The sequence below is a fragment of the Podarcis erhardii genome (assembly GCF_964252035.2).
Source record: "Podarcis erhardii genome assembly, chromosome: 8".
NCBI lineage: Eukaryota > Metazoa > Chordata > Lepidosauria > Squamata > Lacertidae > Podarcis > Podarcis erhardii.
In genome coordinates this window covers 46,826,608-46,845,988 of record NC_138499.1, presented here as the reverse complement: position 1 = coordinate 46,845,988, position 19,381 = coordinate 46,826,608, and the positions used below count along the sequence as shown (strand labels likewise).

At 48.7% G+C, this 19,381-nt stretch overlaps 1 protein-coding gene across 4 annotated transcripts in view; it reads left to right on the top strand.

Annotated features, from left to right (window-relative positions):
* Positions 1-7,182: 7,182 nt before the first annotated feature.
* GATA6 (GATA binding protein 6) overlaps positions 7,183-19,381 on the top strand; it is a 33,280-nt gene continuing 21,081 nt past the window's right edge. Inside the window, exons 1-2 of one of the 4 annotated variants that reach the window (XM_081873320.1) lie at positions 7,183-7,378; positions 8,021-9,024. In XM_081873320.1, the coding sequence (XP_081729446.1) occupies positions 8,088-9,024 (937 nt within the window). In that variant the 5' untranslated portion in view covers positions 7,183-7,378; positions 8,021-8,087. Of the gene's footprint in view, positions 7,379-7,439; positions 7,566-8,020; positions 9,025-19,381 lie in introns of those variants that run through there. The other 3 variants (XM_081873318.1, XM_081873321.1, XM_081873319.1) reach the window with 3 other exon arrangements.

The following is a 19,381-nucleotide window of genomic DNA, read 5'->3' as shown; positions in this document are numbered from 1 at the left end:
AGGACAGCGGATCCCCCACCTCTACTTTACCATTTATGTGCCGTCGGATCCCAGGCAGATTTGGGTCCCTGAACAAAGCATTCAGCGGATCTTACTCCCAAGCTGTGTGTAAAGTTGTGTGGCAAGCTAACGTAAGAGAAATGCTTATTTTAAACAGAAAAGAACAGAACAGTGTTTTTAGTACTGGATCGAATAACAGCTTAATATGCTGTAGTTAGCCTTATCTGGTGGAGTTGTGCAACTGGAATCCAGCAAATGAAAGCTACAAATTTATTTATTCTAAAAGCAAAAAGACGACGTCTCGTCTTTTTGTTTCTGCTGAAAAACACAGCTAACTCTCTTCTCTCTTCTAGCCTAGCCAAAGGCTGCCATTCTTTGCTCCTTTACTTGGGAGTAAGCTCCTCTGAACTCCATGGAACTTAACGCCGCAGGCCGATACATAGCCGTGATAAATTCACGCCTGGCCTCGCCTGAGGCTTTTAAATTCGTGACCGAGACAATCCTGATTGTAATCTTCAGAGAAACTTTATGTTCCTCTTCCGGGCTCAACTTGCTCAGGACAGTGATGGGTAAAATCCAGCTCTTCTTGTTTCTCTGAAGTCACATGAGGGATCCCGGTTACAGCTATTCTGTTCCGCGGTCCCCCTCCCCAGAAAAAAAAAAACCAACATCAGTCAACAATTGGTGGTGTGTGAATGCATTGGATCCAGAATAACTCCACAATCCTGTGCATGTCTACTGAGCTGTGTGCTGTTTACTCCCAGGTGAGCGTGCAAAGGAGTACAACAGAAATTACTTGCATTTGGTTCCACTTTGAAGTTAAAAAAAAAAAATACGTTAGTCATCATGATTAACATCAGGTTCAATTCACTGGGATCTGAAAGTGTCAATAACTCACAGAGTAAACATCTAAGTTACTTATCTGCACTTAGGTTCTATTAAGTATGTTTTGACCTTAGACTGGACCAACCCAACCAATGCAGGTAGCATCAGAGTTTCCTTTGTGCCAGGGCGCTGTCCTCAATTCTAATCATAAGCAAGAGAGTGTCCCTGAACATAAGAAAAGTGCTTTTTACTGAACAGTGGATAACAGTGGATAATCAATTCCCAAACGCCCGTTATCGGGGCGGAGGTACCATGGACAGAGATTTCCGGCTTGAAATGAGTAGTTCTGGGCATGTACAAAGTACCTAAACGCATTTGCATCCTCTCTCCCTTTTTTGACCCATAATATCGAGCCCCAGAACACGCGTACACGGGGGAGTGGGGTGTCCTTTGTCAGGGTCCAATTTGCAAGTCTTCGCTTTCCAGGAAAAAAGCACATCTAAGTCTGAATCCCAGCGTACCGTACTAAGTTATATAGACAAACAAGGGCTGTATGATCGACCATATTCCTCCAGAAATGTTATTAAAAAAACGTTTTCACACAAACCACTGAAAAGCTCATTTGAGCTTCTCATTACTATTTGCACAAAGCAGCGGTATTGTAGATTTTTCGAATAGTAAAAACGTCACTGTGATGAAAGTGGATTAAATGTTTCCCAGATCTGTTTGTGCGTGCGTGCGTGTACAAAATCAGTACTATTCTGAAAATCCTAAACGTCCTGTCACATTGAGACTATGCATGCGACGTGTAAACTGAACCCGCTTCCATTTCGGTAGGGCTAAGCCATTTTAAATAAAATGAATAAAATAAAACCTGTCCCTGTGAGCAATCTGATGCCTGGCACCTTCGCTCGTCTCTTTAAGCGAGAAAGGGAGAGAGGGGGGGTGTTGTTGGCAAGGATAAGGGAGCTAAAGGTGTCATGAAATATTACGAGTCTCGTGCCCTTTGAAGATTCCACAGATTTCTTGTGACAAATGAGAAAGTCAATTTTAGCCTACGGAGCTTTGCGGCAGAATAAATCGGACAGTCTTTAGAGCTCCCTCGAATAAGCTGCGCGCTTGTCCTAAGTGACGCGTCTACCCATCCGAAAAACATGCGGTTGTTCCGTTCTGCCCTTGGTCCCGCTTTTCACGTACTTGCGACGCCACTTCTAGACCTGAAAAGCAAACAAGGCTGCAGTGCAAGGACGACTCCTCCGTCCTCCCCCTCGAAGTCTTTGCTGCGAATGACGGTTTCAAATGCAGACTTGGGGGGGGGGGGGCTGCCTGCCTGCCAGCCTGCGCGCCTTAGCCAAAATAAACCCCCCGTAGAAAGCGCCACTGACGAGCAACCGAAGGAAGAGACTCCCCTCCTCCCTGCCTGCTCGACGGGGCGACGGCATGACATCGCCTGGTAAAGCAAGAGGAGCGCCGCTGGAGCCCTGATAGGCAACTGGCAGCCCCCGAGTTACATCTGGCCCAAGCATGACTGTCAGTTGGCCCGTGGTGCAGGGGCCATTCCCTGCTAGCAGATGAGGCACGTGGGGAGGGCGGCTTTTGGAGTCCTAGCCCCAACTAACTAGTTCGGTAAAGGGAGGGAGGCAGGCAGGGGTGCCAACTTGAATAAAATATTGTGGGGGCCAAGGTAAGCCCCGCTCCGCGTAATCGATCACATGACACAGTGCACACACACACACACACACACACACACCATTTGAATAGGAATGTCCATCAACTTTGGGGGGGGTTCAAATATTTTTTGTGGGCGCCCCCCGAAGCCCCCACGGCCCCTAAGAGTTAGTTCCTATGGAGAGAGGCATGGGCATAGCCAGGATTTGTTTTAGGGGAGGAGGCTTTATGTTGGGGGGGGGCAGAACCGAGTTATCCGCAACGCAATTGGTCAGTTAAGCATTTTTATTTATTTACTTGATTTGGTCTTTGCTTCTTATTCCCGTCCAGAGACATCTGCCAGGCGTTCTCTCTTTCCTGCTATATGCCAGCCTCTGCACATTTACTTATTTGTTTATTGCATTCAAATCCCACCCTTTCCTCCAGGGCGTACCAATGGTTTCCCCCCTTCCTCCTTTAACCCCCACCCCACAACAACCCTGTGAGGTAGGTTGAGTTTAGGGGCAGTGACTGTAGCCTACGGAGGCTTTCCCTTTGGGTCTGGAAGGAGAGACAGGACCGCCCCGCTTGGCTCTGTTGGATAGTGCAACAAGTATGCGAGTCTGATTTCTCAGGGCTCTTCATCAGGTAGGCGAAGAGTGCTGTGAAACCGGGAAGCTGGCCCGCACCGCAGCCAAGATTGATAAACCACCTTTAAAGAGCGTCGACTGGAGAACCAGTTGTTTGGGGGTTGGTTTTTTTTTTGCTCTATTCATCATAACTGCATCATAACTCCTGGGTTCTAGCCCCACGTGGGGCAAAAGATCATTGCATTTCAGGGTCCGACTCGATGACCCTCGTGGTACAATTCTATGATTCTATGGTAGACAAGTGCACAAGGGTGTACACGTGTGTGTGTTTAGGGTCGTTGTAATTTGCAACCTTAACGGTACACAGTCCCATCCTGTAGACACCCCTTAGAAGAAACTAGTATGTTTCATTGCCTGGCTGGTTTTTGCGCTTTGCAAATCGCTTAGAAGGCTATTCCGACATTAAGAGGTATATTAAAAAATTAACAACCCCCCCCCACTGGAACTAAGAACACAAATCGTGTTTAACATCACCTTCAGCCTCTCTCAGATCTGCCCCCGAACCAAAAGACTTCTCTCTCCCCGTCATCTCTCTCTTTCTCTTTCCCCCCTTGCCTTCTTTATACTATTCCGCCTTCTGGATTCCACCTCCGGGCTTGCCTGACTTCTCCCAGGAGCCGAGAATATACCGAGGGCAAAGGCGGGCCCTGCCAGTTTCTCCCATTGTCTTTCAGCTGAGCGAGGCTGCAGGCAGGAGGAGCCGCCTCAGTCCAGAGGGAGGCAGAGATGGGGGGAGCCCCGCATAAGGCCCCCTGTTCCACAGGCAAAAGTTGCTTATCTCGGAGCCCTTTGGAGAAAGAGGGGGCGGGGCGCAGCTCAGCGGCGAGGGAAAAAGTTTGGGAGACTAGCGGCTCACAAGTCAGGTCACCTTTGAGCCACTGGAGAAATCAGAGCTCTGCGGAGCCGGCGCTCCTAGCCCTGGCACGGCGGGGAGGGGGGTGTCCCCAAATCGCCCAGGAGCTCTTTGGAATAGCTCCCAGCTCCTGGAGTGGATCCTCCATTCAAGTCTCCACAATCACACACACAAAACCCTGAAGCTCGCACTTTTGGGTGCAAAGGCTCCTTGCCTAGCTTCCGAGAATGGTGAAGAAGAACGGGTTCATCGTCATAGAGTTTTCATTTGTTTTTCGCAAGCAACAGTCCCAGGAACTCACACAGCCTGCGGGGAAGGCGGTTTGCGGGCGGAGGGGGTCGTCATGTGCGCTTTCCATAAAGCGTAGCTTCGCCTAGGAAGTTGGATCACGGGGGCTTTGGCAGAGCACAGAGCTGTGGGGCTGTGAGCGTGTTTTGCAGCCAACCTGTCCCCGAGGCTTGCTTTGCGCAAAACTAGACGAAGGGCGAAAGCCAGCGTTCCCTGAGCAACGCTTTTCGGATCCCAGCGCCTGTGGATCTCTGCACAGCCGTGCACAGAAATGCGTGCTTTTGGATCATCTTGAAACTCGGTTGTCAACAAACACAACCTTCTTCATGCATGTATGCACGAAGATGACAAAAACAGATTCGATCCATTTTTCATTTCAGGTATCTCAACTCCCGCTTCCCTTCCAGGGAGGCTGTGAAGTCGAATCACCTGTTTTATCTGTTTCTACGTCTAAGTCATTAAGTGTCATTTTCTTCTGGCATCTCCTGCAGGAAACGGCTATATTTTCTTTTTTTTCTTCACCCACTCACTCCGTTGCAATTAGAAGTTTAACCGAAATAAACTAAGGCTGTTTTCAAGAAAACGTGTTAAGCGCCACATTTGCTCTCTCGCTCTCTCACACGCACTGCAGGAGTCAGACGCGAACACCGAGACACATACATAAAATGACCTGTGTGTGTGTAATGAGCACACGCGTAAACAATAAATAAATGTATATATATGGATCCATACAGTACACAGTGTATTCTGACCAGCACACTCAAAGATTATTAAATAAAAAAACATTCATAGCAATCTAAATAGGTAGTGGCGGGGTCTCCCTCTTTCCTTGTCTAGAAAAGACAACAACACCAACGCACACACAAACCTGTCGCCCGATGAGAAATTGAGGCATCTGAGCCCAGGAGGGGCGCCGGGAAACGCAGCCCGCTTCGCCGAGGCCACGAAATTGTTTTCCGACAGATACAATTCAAAAATCCACTGAGAGAGAGCCGAGCCCGCTCCTGGGCGCAGATGCCTCGGTTTCTGGACCGACGGATGATGATGACAGATACCTAGTTGATAACCTCCGAGGGAAGAAGTTATTTTAATTTCCAGTCACTTTCCTGTTAAGTACCATATCGGTGTGTGCAGTTAAGATAAGAGAGCCAAAGGCCCAGGAGAGGGAGCGAGTGGAGGAGAGGAAAGGCAGAGAGCGGCGGGCAGGGAAGGCCGAAGGAAAGAACCGAGGTGCAGACGGGAGATCTGGCCCGGCCGGGAGACCCCGGATCTCCGCAGATTTGGTCCTTGGCAAAGAGACCTGGGTTTAGCTGCCTGGGAGGGATCAGAAGCGGGGGAAAGCGCGCGCGGGGGGGGGGGAGAGGCCGCTTTAACTTCAAAATAAAAGAAAACACATTTTCTGTACTGATTCCTTCACAGGAATCTTCGCAGAACTAGAGGAGCGAGGAGAAAAACGAAGAAACAAAATAAAGGAAGAAATATAAACCTTACCCATGACTCAATTTAAAATCAGAGGAGGAAAATGGTTTGTGTATTTATTTATTCATTCATTCATTTACTAGGAAAAGGATGTGATACCCTGAAGCCATAGAATAAGAGGAAACATAAAGGGGAAAGATGGAAGGCTTGACATTGCGCGTGAATTCCCGGGGCAATTTTGGGAGCCGCGCGTTTTGCCGGAGGGATTTTGCCTGCGCTCGGCTTTTCCCGATCCTGTCCCAGCCTCCCCTCGCCTCCTTCCCTAGCACCTCATTGGCTTACAAGGGGAGGGAGGGGAGGGCTGGCTTGGCCTCTCCTCCCCTGCGCGGGCTTGTGTTCCTGGGCGCGCGGGGGGGGGGGCTGGCTGGCGCTGGGAGGGGGCACCCCCGCCAAGCCACCCCACCCAATCAGCTAGCCACTCCCACCGTCCCTCTTTCCCTGCCCCCACTCTCTCTCCTCGCTGTTTGCTCAGAGCTCCCTGACTCCAATCAGGACTTGCTGGCTGCACTTTTCCAGCGGCGCGGAGAGAGGCGCCTCCTTTCGCTCGGCTCTTTATACGTGCAGCAGCAGCAGCAGCCCCCGCCGCCGCCGCGCAGCCCCGCTCGCCTCGCCTCTCCGCCTTGGCAGCTTTGCCGCCTGCAGAGACACACCCGACAAGGACCCTCGCAGAGCCGCCGCCGCCGCCGCTGCCACAAAGGTGCGACTGGGGAACTTGGAGCGGGAGGGGGGTCCCTGGAATTCTCCAGGGCCCGGCGAGGCCCCCAGCCCGGGCAGCCAGCATCCTCTTCTCGGGGTCTCCTTAATCTGCCCCGTCGGCCTCTGATCGCTGACATCTCGGCTCCCCCTACCCTGAGAACCGCCCCCCTTTTGCGCCTTTCTTGGGAGAATTTGGGCACCTTTTGCCTCTGGGGCCGGAGGGCGGGCGAGGCTTTGCATGCTCTGGGCGCGCGACTGCGGCGGCACTGGGACGCTCGCCGGATCAAAGGTCCGGAGCCTGGATCGTGGGGAGGGCTGGAATAAGGCCGAGACGGCAAGCAGGGCTCGGGGCTTCCGCTGGCCTGCGGACGAGGCCCCCTTCCCAAGATGCGCCGGCGGGTGCCCCTCGGCAGGCCGCGGCGAGTCGGAGAGGCGGCGCAGGAACCGTGGCTTAGACTGGCACCAACCTCCTCCTTCTCCTCCTCCCTTGGCAGTTTTGATCCTCGAGGGTGGGGGGCAACCCACACAGCCAACCCCGACCCTGCCTGCCCTGGGACCCCCAAGAAGGGAGGGTGTCACTGACCACCCCCTGACTTTCCTGCCCTTGCGCCCTTGGGCACCTTTTCTCCGCCGCCCCCGTTCGCTTGCATTGCGAATTGTTTTCATTCTGGAGCCACTCCAGTGACTCATTGGCTGAAACCAAGGGGGGGGGGGCAGGCCGGCGAGCGGGCTGTTGGTGGGCGGGGGTGGCTGGTCCTTGCTGAGGCGGCCCGCAGCCCCCGCCCCCTCTGGCTTTTGTCACTCGCTCTGCCTGTAAGCAAAAGGCAGCCCGGGCGGAGCGAGCGGACCCGGCGCGCGGGCGGGCAGGCTAAGCGCTGCGGTTGCTGTTCTGGGGGCAGGCGCTACGCCGGAGGGACTACCGATCCTGGAAGACGCTGAGGTGGGACCAAGCGAGGAGTAGCCTGCTGAGATCTTCCCACCGACCCCAGGCCCGCTTGCTTGCTTGCTTTGCTTTCCTTTTGACGCGGCGCAGGCGCTGCGCTTTCCTGCTGCGTCCCCGCGGAGCTCAAAGAGCTGCGTTGCGCTGCCCGCGCGGCTGACTCCTCTGGCTCGGCTCCGTTTTGCAGGTGGGAAAGCCGAGGCTGGGAAGGAGGAAAGAGGGCCGGATTGTCCAGCGGGTCCGTGGCAGGGATGGGATTGGGGGAACCCAAGGAGGAGGAAATGCCTCGCTTCTTGTGCTTCTTGTCCGCGAAAGATCCGGACAGGAGGACTGCGCGGCAGCCGGTGTGGGAGCGGAGAGCCGCGCACTCTCGACAGGCCTCGTTTTCTTTGGGGTCAGTGGCTAGCTACGACGGGCGGTTTAAAAACCCTTTCCTGTAGCTTCGGTTGTGAGGGTCGCGGTTCCTTAGTAGTGAGTGGCTAGCACTCTGCACGTACCCAGAGGCACTCTTCGCCAACAACGTGCTTCTTAAGTTGCAAGACTGAACTCGGGTGGTTGGGTAGGTGGGTGGCCGGGTGGGGAGAGCCCCGTCTACCTCTGGCTTTTGCTAACGGGCTTTCCCCCTCTTCTCTTCCTCCCTAGCTTCGAAGCAGGAGCTGCCGCCGCCGCCGCGAGGCCGAGGGAGAATTGTTGAGCGCCTCGGGGTTGGATGGCCCTGGCTGAGAGTGGCTGGTGCCTGCTGAAGCGCTGCGGCCCCGACGACTTGCCCTACTCGTTGGCACCGCGGGAGCTGCCCTGCCCTTCGCCGTCGCCCTCCTCGTCCTCGGGCTGCTCCCCTGGCGGCAGCGGTAGCGGCAGCGGCGGCGGCCGGACCTTCAAGCAGGAGCCGGGCGGAGCGCTGCAGACCTCGCAGCCGCTGGGCCTCCCCGACGGCCGGCCCTTTCTGGGCCCCTTCGTCTCCTTGGCCGCGGCGCCGTCCGGCCTCTCCAGCTGGGAGGACGTGCTGCTTTTCGCGGACCTGGATCAGGCCAACAAGCTCATCTGGTCCAGCCGCACGTCGGCCAAGCTGAGCCCGGATCCCTCGCAGCCGCTACCGCAGCAGCAGCCGCCGCCCGTCGAGGATATGTACCACCACCCGCACGCGCATCACCATCCGCATCACCAGGGCCTGCAGCCGGGCCCCTACGACGGCTCGTCCCCGGGCACAGGCGGCGCAGGCGGCGGCTTCGTGCCTTCCTCGGCAGGATCGCCCGTCTACGTGCCTACCACCCGCGTGAGCTCCATGCTGCCTTACCTGCCTAGCACCCCGGGGCCCGGGCAGGCCGGTGGGCCGGCGGCGTGGCCCCCGCAAGCGGGCCCAGAAAGCCCCTCCGCGCCCTACGGCGCCACGGGGGGCGGGTGCGCCCACCCGGCGTCGGGCCGCTTCAGCTACCCGGCCAGCAGCTCGCCGGCGAGCAACGGCGCCGCCCGGGAGTCGGCCGCCTACAGCCCCCGCGAGCAGTTCCGGTCCTTGAACGGATCCTATTACGCGCCCTACGTGGGCTCCCAGTTCACCAGCCCGGGCTGGGGAAGCCCCTTCGACAACTCCATGCTGCACTGCCTGCCCAACCGGGCCGGGCCCCTCGCCATGCGGCCTTCCAGCGCAGGTAAGGCGGGGAACCAGGGGGTGGCAGTCCAAAATTGGGGGGGGGGGGAGAGGCAGGACAGGGAACGCAGACGCGTGGGGAGGGCAGGACACGGGAAAGGCTAAGCGTCCCATCGGGTGGGAATCCGAATTAACAAGCGGCAGAAGTTTTGCATGGAAAAGGTGTTTTGGGTCAGCAATAATCCTAGGAAAATTAAGCAAACTGAGCGTGGGTAGACTCTTAACTCTAAAAGGTGCTGCTGTGTTTTAAAATGTGATGCTGATGATTTATGCTTTTTATTTGAACATGAACAGAGGTTTCTAGTGTTCTTGGCTTGACAAATGAGAGGCACATTTTCTACCCAGAAATCGCCACAAGCACCCAGTTCCTAATCACTTCTGCACTGTCTTGGGTCCACTGCGCTCCTTTGCGCATGATGCGGGAAAGGACCCCGAAAGTGCAAAAGAGGAGAAACGGGGATCAAAAGCTGGACCCGTTGGCCGTGGCAGTTGTGCGCGGCCAGCACAAGGCAGAAAGACGGGCGCTTTATCTTCTCTCCCCGTAACCCTCTCCAAGTGTCCCCTTCACTGTTGCTGGGATTCTGGTTTGGCCAGGACTCGGGAAGGATTTGTTGGGGGGCAACGGTCAGGCTTTCAGCTGCTCCTGACCGGAGGCTTGGAAAGACCGGTTCCTACTCGGGAATAAAGAGGGCGCATCCATTCCCATTCAAATATTAATCATAGTCTGCCTCTTAGCGATGTACAGGAGACCCAATACAGAAAGACAAAATGAGTTAAAGCTAGACATAGTTGTAGTTCGTATTGGACATAGAGATAGATATACACAGATAGAGGCTGATGGATGTAGAGGTTTCCGTGTAAATGCCTGGTTCCCCACCCCCCCTTCCCCATTGCCCCAATGAACGTGGTTGGGTCGTGGCCCTGTTTATCCATTGAGTAGGAAATGGATGATGGAAAAGGGGTTGTACGTGCGCGCGCGTGTGTCCAGATTCAGGAACTCTGAATAAATGAGTGTACCTTCCCCTTCGCCATCGAAACTGTAGGGATGACATCTCTTTGAAAGCAGACAGTCCAAGACAAATTCAGGATTTAAATATTACGGTTGTTATTTGTGTAGCTGATGGGAAACGCTCATTACGAAACTGCGGTGGAGGGAAGGTCTTGGGCGAGGAGATTTGGAGAGCTGCAATGGCAGGCAGGGAAAGGGTTAAAGGCCCCCCCTTCCCCGAAGCAGCCTTCAGGCTACCATCACGCGCCCTAGCGCCGACCTAACCTGCAGTTTGGGGCTAAGGAGATGGTAGGAAACTGAGGCTTTGAGCAGCGTGACCTCACCTTGTGAGCGCCGTTTTGTCGTGCTGGGTGCTGGGTTGAGAAGTTTGGAAAGGGAAAGAGATTTTCTTCCTCAGGGCTGAAATCTAAGGGTGGCGCTGGGAAAGATGGCCTCCCTTTTCTCGCCCGCAGCTGTAAAGATACCTGTGAACAGAGGCGCCCCGGGGAGTTGGCCTGAGAAGGGGTGGCATTAAAATGCTCTAGGGCTTTTCCGGGGAGGGAAGCAGGCAGCCTCATTAAACGTGCCTTTAGAATCCTTTGGCTTTCCGTCGAAGATCTTTAAAGGCCATAAAACATATTAAAATGTGTGAATGTGTGGGTGTTAAAATAATTGCCCGCTAAAACTTATTTATTAGAATCAGGCATTTAAGTTTGCTTAGTCCTAACGTGCCTGTTCAGGGTTGAATGTTCAGCATTAATTCAGTGAATATACAGGATAAATAGCAATTGGATAACTTTTAAGTGAAATGTTGTTTATCCCAAATTGGTGGGGCAAATGTAGAATTTCAGCTGCTTTTTAAGATCCTGCTACTAGTGGCCACAATTCGCTAGTGAGCATTGCAAAGAGGTTTCTGGAGTCCTCTTCCTGGCTTCATTTCTATATGTGAAAATCAGACCCACCTAAGGAGTAAAAAGAAAAAAGCACTGTTTTACTCTGTGGTGGTTATTATTCAAAAAATTTAACTCCTCTCCTACTGATCTCCCTAAATAAAATAATGGCATAAATAAATATCTGGTTGTCATATTTATTTCCTTTAAAAAGAATAAAGCAATTAGAATTCTAGCAATTAAGATTCTCTCTTTCAAATAGAGATTCCCATTTGGAAGCAGTCAGTAATATCATTCCACGTAGGTTCCTTTGAAATTGATTTGTCTTAATCCTTTGATTAAATGGTTGGGGAAGGACCCTGGGGAGAAATGTCTGGGTGTCAGATATATTTTTAAACCAAGCTTTTGGACAGGATATTTTGGATTTCGTTCTAGTAATCTACTTTTAAAAAAGGTCTTCCAATTTCATACAAAACATGGGTATTTAGTCCACAACATTTACCATCACCTACCTACCTGCTTCACCTGTGTGAAAGCCTCACCATTTGCGTTTCCTAGTGGGAGAATTAGCACAAGGCCTCCCACCCTGACTTGGTTAGCCCAGGGTAAATAGAAGGTAAAATGTGTCTAGTATATTGGCTAATAATATAATTCCTTTTGGGTTTAGCCACAAAAAAAGAGGACACTGCATAAGAATATAGCAAGTCCCTGGGTTGAACAGAACTTTAATGGGATGGTTGAAAAAGAAGGTATCACTTCATTATACCTTTTCAGATAACATCTTTTTTTTAAAAAAAAGTAGATTTAGGAGCCGCAAAGCCATCCCATATATCCATTTAGTTGGAAGTTAGGTGTTTCATTTTAATATAGCTTGGGGACCTTGTGTTGTGGGAAATGATTGATAATTTAATTAAACTAATATTAAGCAATGTGTTGGAAGATATTTTGGACCTTAACTGGCCATTTCTATAATCGTAATTTCATTTAATGGCAAATATATTTTGGACCAGTTGAGATCTCTAAGGAACTGGACCCGTTTTTTGCTTCTCATAGTGATGTATTTTACTTTCTTTAAGAGATAGCATTTATTCCCCCACCTTTAAACTGTAGTTAGCAAGACCTACTGTAAAAAGAAAAGGGGGGAAAAGATGGCTGCCTGTATCTCAAATGCCACATACATGCTGACATATGTGCCAAAAGACAAGTCACAAACAGCTGGGACCCTTGCAGAGCTGCCAAACACTTGGCAACTGCCACCATCTGACACCAGGCTCCTCGAAATGGATTTTGTCAAATGGACCTTTATTGGGTGAGGGTGGAGGAGAGAGATGGCTGTCACATAGCGCCAGGCATTAAGCAAGGCAAGGATAAATGTGCAGGGCTGGGCGACCGGTTTTTCTTTAAAGGGTCCAATATTTTAACTTCTACAAAGTACTGGCTGCTGGATCAGGCCGAAGACCCATCCGGTCCAGCAATCCTGGAATTGGGTTGGAAGCCAACCCAATGGTTCTGGGAAGCCCAGTAGAAGGACCTGAGCTCGCTTGCAACAGCTGCGATTCCCAACAGCTGGTATAATATACCTACAGTCGTACTGCCTTGATTGCCAAGTAATGGCTTTCTTTTAAATCTCGTAATAACCCCGGCCGGAATTTAAATAAAGGGGCGGGACACCTTTAAAAAAATAAAATTAAATCTAAAACCGAATTGCTCGGGTTCTTTTCACATGCAATCCTAGAACGCCGCCCCCGCCCCTGTCCCCTGCTGAGAACAATGGTGCAAGCCCAAAGCGCCCTGATAAGATAGAAACCTTTGAAAACTGGCTTTATTATAGTTTTTCTCAACGCTTAGCATCGATGTTCTCCTGGCGAGGTGTGAAAAAATAGCTTAAAGGGAGAGACGGAGATATCTGTCCGCCACCAATTTCTCCACCCTCCCCTTGCTCTTGAGGGAGAGAAAATGTGCTCATTGTATTAAACCACAATAGGCTGCGCAATTGCTGCCGTTGATTTTTTTTCTCCTGCAGACAAAAAACCCGGGATCGTCTCCCCGGGCATTTCTTTGCAAAGCCCAAGTTAACCTAATCAAGGGCCTGCTTGGCTGCAAGATTGTGCCTTCAAACGGCTGGGAATGATTGAATCAGTTTCAAGGTTGGGCGCCCCAAAGCCCGTTGCTCTATTATCCCTTGGATTTGACTAGGAACCGGTTTTATTTGACTTGGCAAAAAAAGGGGGGGAGTGGGAGGGGAAGAAGAGAGGACTGTGTGTCTTAAATTAGTTCATCTGCATCTAGGGGACGTGTCTCTGCAAAATACAAAAACTCAGGCTGCTAGCTGGTTAAAGTTCAGTGAGTGCTTTTTAGCCCATTGATTGATTGGGTAACCTTTTAAAACAAACATTAGTTTCTCAATACCGCATTGTTGTTAAAAAAAAAAAAAAGGCATCCAGGATGATTTTCCAAAATCAATTAGGAGAACTCTGAATGAAATTAAGCATCTTTTTTTTTTTTTTGCTAAATAATGCAGAAGAATCAAATATTGCATTTTTGAAAAATAATTTGTCTAAATTCGCTGAATTCAATACTATGATAAAATCAGAATGGAAAGCTCTGGTGTTGAAAATAAGTGTTTAAAGATTAATATATTAACCATTGGTGCTGAATCATTTCAGAAGAAACCCCCACAACTAATGCCAAATTTGTGTCACTAAATTGAAAGCAGGGTATACTCATTTTTTATATAAAAAAACTTTAAATATTTGTTTCACTCCTGTTTTTGAATGAAACAAATATTTAAAGGGAGTTGATTTTTTTAAAAACCAAGTATACCATACTTATAGTTTATTTTAGTGACACAAAGCTTTTTACTACTCTAAATTAAAACTAGTCCATTGCCTCACAGTAAAAATGCTTCCCACCTGTCTATACCCAACTCAGTCTTAACTGTGTGGGACTTTACTGTATCCATGATGTGATATCTAGAAAGATGTTGCTTTTTCAAAAAATCAGAGTTCTCTTTAGAGTCCCTAAAAGCCTTTGTTCCAGTTCTAAATAGACTTAATGTATTTAGAAATGAATTCAACGGGGGGGGGGGGACCTTACTGCGGAGTTACTGTGTAACTGTTCTCAGAACATTTGAGGAAGTAGGTAGGCTGTTGCCTTAGAAAACTCACTGCAAGCAGTTACATTCTGATCCTTCCTACAATGATTCCAATACCAAGGCCAAGTATTGGGCTCTCCATATGCTACCTTTGTAACTGGTGCAGAACAATAGTTGTAGGCAAGATATTATCAGTAAGCGTCCCTGGATCTAATCTTAACTGAGCCATGGAGTCACTGGGTGGTCTTGCACTAATTATGTCTCTCACTTAACCTCTTCTACTCCTTGGTCAGTAATATTGACACAGTCGTAACCTACCTAACTCAGGTCTAAGTGAAGATCCTTGGGGAAATGTGTAAATGTTGCTTAGCCAGTATTGATGGTAAAAAATAAAGATTGTCCCAAGTTCTGTTGGACAAGTTACATTTTGATGCTTATGGGGGGGGGATTTGATAGCCACCCTCTGATGCAGATTGAGGGAGTCCTCATTGTTTGTGTGTAAAACACTGTAGGAGGGGAGCCTTTGGATCACAGCCAATACATGCATCCTATGTACATTGACTAAAGCTAAGGCCCATTAATCTAAATGGTACTTATAATGCAATCCTATACTTGTATGCTCAGCCCCACAGAGTTCAGCAGGACAATATAAAGTAATTGGGGACGTGGAGGGATGCAAGGGACAGATTTGCTTCTGGGGCCCCGATGCCATTGGTGGTTGGGGCCAGAGGCAAATGCAGGTAGAGCAATGGCTGTAGTTGTGACCTTTGTTACTTTCTACACATTTGGTGCCCCTGGAGTATACGGTTGCGACCTCACTTACGTAGAAACATGCATAAGATTGCAGCGCACGGCTGCAATCCTGCACACACTTACCTTCAAGTGGTTTCAAGGAGAACTGCTGTATAGGTTCGTTCATTCATTGAAATACTTCTGTATAGAGTACTCAGAGCTCCATTGGAGGGACACTAAATCACAACAATTTCTACCACTGTCACTATCCTTGCAGAGTCTGGGAATAAGATGTACTTTGCTTTTCCTGCGCACAGTTTATTTTGGTAACTGTCACTAATAAACAAGTACACTGGGAAATTCTTTGTGTAAAGTAAAACTGAATAAAACAGAACCTAAGTCTGAACCTCGTCCACTCACTTCTCAAGGAGAGTGAGTTGGGGGACTGTATTGCCATCCAGCCCAGGCGTACAGCTGATGCAGACCAAATTTATATTGCAATGCACATGTCAGTGCTTTCAACCTGCATAAGCTCTGTGCAAAGAAATTTGCTTCCACTCACCTTGCTGGATCAGTATGTTTATGTAGAATTCCTATATGTTTTACAGTAAACTTCCTGTAACATTTAAAAAAATATTTACTTCCTAAATTTCTGATGAAAGTTCTTTAATAGGGTAGAAAGTTCTATGTGAACTGAAAGGCTCCTGTCTCCTCCTCTCCCAGTTTTAGAACAGCTTCCAGTCAATGTAGCAAACACTACATGAGTGACTAAGATAGACTAAATGGGCCAACTCAGTGCCTGGCAGATTTCTGTTACTAAATTGTGCAGGACAAGGGCCAGAATTTTGTTTGGTGGGTGTTGGGGGATTGTGTTGTTGTGTTAAACTTTTGTGTATACACACATTTCTCATGCAAGTCTGCATTCTGTAAATTGTTCTTGCAAGAAAATTAATTTTAGATCAATATTTTTAAAACGTCAGCTATGTCTACAAAGACACTGTTCTGAAAAAGAGATTGAAATAGTTTAATATAGTTTATTGACTGTTAGTGCTAAATAAGCACAGCTCTTTTTGGAATCTAGGTTATGTCCATAAGCATACCTGCTTGCATGCTAAACACTACGTTAGCCTGCTTAGATGGGACATACCAGCCTTGATTTTTAAGCCATCTATCGAGCAAGTGAACACAAGAAACAGTACTTCACCTTGCAATGACAGCTACAAACATAATGCATATTAATATAGATTCCAGCTTGGGGGCGTTGAAAGAATGAGGATCTCACAACTAATTAGCTCAAATAATTAATATTAAATTAAGTGCAACCACGAGAGATGCATAAATTGTTACCCGAAATCTGTCCACAGAGTAGATTTTTGATCTGGATTTTAATCATTATGCTAAATCATTGCTGGTTTATGAAATCCAGAATTCTAACGTACGTTTTAAGAAAACAAATGAGCACAAAATTAATCTGGTTTTTTAATGGGAATAAAGTAAAGAGTGCATTAATTTAAATTTTATAAATGGCTAAATTATTTTTGTGCTGCTAAGCAAGATACACAGAAGCAGACCTCACTAAAAACCATTAGGCTTGTTTCCAAATGAACTATTTAGTATACATTTATTTTTGACAGCAGTTTCTCACTATTTAAAACATCAATTTTAATGGATAAACGTAACCTAGGGTGTTGAATATTATGGGTGGAACTTGGAACCATACTTAACTGCAGCAGACTACTGAAATGTCCTAAAATCTCCCATGTCTGTGTAAAGTGAGTGGTCTACCTGACAAATTAGTTGTGAGGACAACCAGATAAAGATCTGAAGCATTTATAATTTTTAAAAATAATTTAAAAATAATTTGTTATTTATAAAACCTTTTTTATTATAAAAGAGGAGAGGGGTCTTATTGTCTCGTGTAAACTCGTTTTCTTCAGGATAAGACACAGCGTGTGTGTGTTGTTTTTTGCATGGGGAGTGATCTCACTGTTTGACTCCAGCGTCCTTGAAGCCGTGGCACGTGAGTCTTGTAGTGCAGAGAGGAATAGATTTTTTTCAGGAGCTATTCAAAAACTACAGGCTGACGTTGCACCAGGAATGAGTCCTGGCCTGCTGCGATTTTGCCTGTTCCATTTCTGCTCCTTTCCAAAAGACAAGATCTTTGGGGAAAGGGGGGGAGGGGGCTGGTGTCTCTCGCCCCGCCAGGATTTCGACTCCCCCATTCCTGTCGTTAAACACGAATCGCAAAGACTCCTTTGACATTTACGAGGTCCCTTTCACTTTTCTTGCGTGCCCAAGAGCAGAAACCTGGGGCTGCAAAGCAGGTAAAGGACAGGAGAGGCCGTTGAAACTGTTTCAAGCTATTTGCGCAGGGAGCTCAATGGGGGGAAAGTTACTTCCAAGCTTGCGGTCGTGCCCATTTTCCAGCGGCTTCTCCTAAGGCAATGATCCGGTGACTTTCAACAGTAATCAATTATTTCAGTGTAGGAAAAAGCAGGAACAGCATTTCTCTAGTTCCTCTCGGGAGCAGGGAGATTTTATATGTGGGAGGCCCGGTTCTGCTTTCTGGAAACCCTTTTGAGAATTAACCATGGATTCCCAGAAAGACTGAAAAACTGGGATATTGTTTCTTGTGGGGTGGGAGGGAGAGGGATCATATATTCTCTAGATACGGACTTATCTTGCGGTGACTGAACTTTTGAGATAAAATCAGGCTGTGATCAGCAGCAGACATACTTGGCGGGTGCCTAGGGACACTCAGAGGACGGCTTGCTTGCTTTCCCCCAAAGGTGCCATCAATTTACTTGAAATTACCCCTCCCCCCCAAAAAAAAATCTGGTGGCATTTTAAAAGGGACAGTGTATTCCTATGCATATCTATTCACAAGGGAGTCCCATTTAATTCAATGGGGCTAACTCCCAGGAAAACGGATATTTGATTGTAACCTAAGAGGTGTTTTGGTTTTTTTAATGGCATGGACTTCTGTGATTATGACCTCCGGCTGGCAGATTGGTTTTAGCATTTTATTTTTTATTTTATTTTATTTTTCTGGTAACAAAGGAACGCGGCTGGCCCCCTGGAGTTGATCGTTCCAACTCCCGCTCGCAATTCGCATCCACTTCGATCCCATCAATACCTCTCAACTCGCAGCTTAAGTCCAGTTCTGTCCTAGCTCTGTCCTCTGGTCAGAAAAATAGTCGGAAGCGGGCCGACCTTTGCACAGAGGCAAAACCTCCGATCTTTTGCAGAAGCTTTCTCAGTATGCCGGCTGCCTGCGCTTTTCCACAGCCCCCTTTTATTTCAGTTCCGCAGGTTTTAGGGTTTTTTTTTGGGGGGGGGAGAACAGCCCCTGGGATTTGCCAGAAACCTTCAAGATCCTCTCGAAGTCGAGGCACGTTCCGTTCTCCAACGAAGTACATGGATTTTTTGGGGAGGGGGGCATTAGGCTTTCGCAGCGACTTAATCGTCGCCCCGCCCATTGATTTAAATGGAGTTTCCTCCCCCTTTCCAAAGAAACTGCTGGGGGGGGGGGGGCTAAAGCCCCTTGCAACTCGGCCCCAAAGGCAAATAGTGGGGATTTCAAGGGAGCCTGGAGCAGCCTGATCCCAAACATAATTAAATCACCGATTTCAATATCATTTTATTAGAATCAATAATCCGCATTTTTATATTAAAAATGCATGTTATGTTTTATTGCACTTGCACATTTATGTTGGACTTCGCCTTGATATTTCAGGAGGCGGTCTATAAAGGTTTCTATTAATCCATCAATAAAGGCACGCTCTCCTTGAGGGGGAAGCTGCACTCGCGTGCAAATTACTCCAAATACGTACCCAATTTTGACAATAAATCCCAGCGCCTTCAAGGGGGCGAACTCCCCATTAAGTGCGTGTATTCTGAGGCTCACTTACGCGGCATTAAGAACCACTAAACTCAGAGGGACTGACTTTGTGCAAGTAAGCTTGCACAAGATCGGACTGCGTGCGGATCCTTGGAAATGAAAAGTATCTATAGATCTACAGAGAAATGCGCTGGGGAAATTGCGACTTTTAAAATCGCGACAGGGAATTCCCAGCCCTCGACTTATGGTCGGTAACACGTTGTCCTCCGCCATTTTTTGGCTTGGATTTCAAGGAAATCCGGAGCGATCGCAGAAATTGAGTTATTAACGTCCCAGGTCGCGATCCCAGCAAGGGACCCTCTAGATAAGAGGTATAAACCAAGGAGCGCGCGCGAATTGCGAAGTGACTCCGATTTAAATCTCTTCAGAGAGGAGAAGGGACAGGGACAAATTAAAATAAAAGGTGCTTAAGGCGGCAATCCTAAACGCACTTATTCTAGACTTAGCTCCATGGAGCAAGTGCAGATTTACTTCTGAGTCAAGGCACCACTCGTAAGCATTGCACCGCAAATGCACCGTTTTCCTGGGCGAGTCCTGTTGTCTTCCCATTTGGGTCTCCATCCTTACTCGGAAGGAAGCCTATCTGAAATCGCCAAGGCTTACTTAGCATTTTGCGCAGCGTTTGCTGTGAGCACAGTGCAAAAAGTTGCTGAAGCCAGAAAGCGAAAGGCAGAAACTAATTTTGCTGGATTTTAAAAAGCTTGCTTCGGGTGATCTCTTTCCAGAGCCCGCTGCCGCGAGCTGATCCCCGCA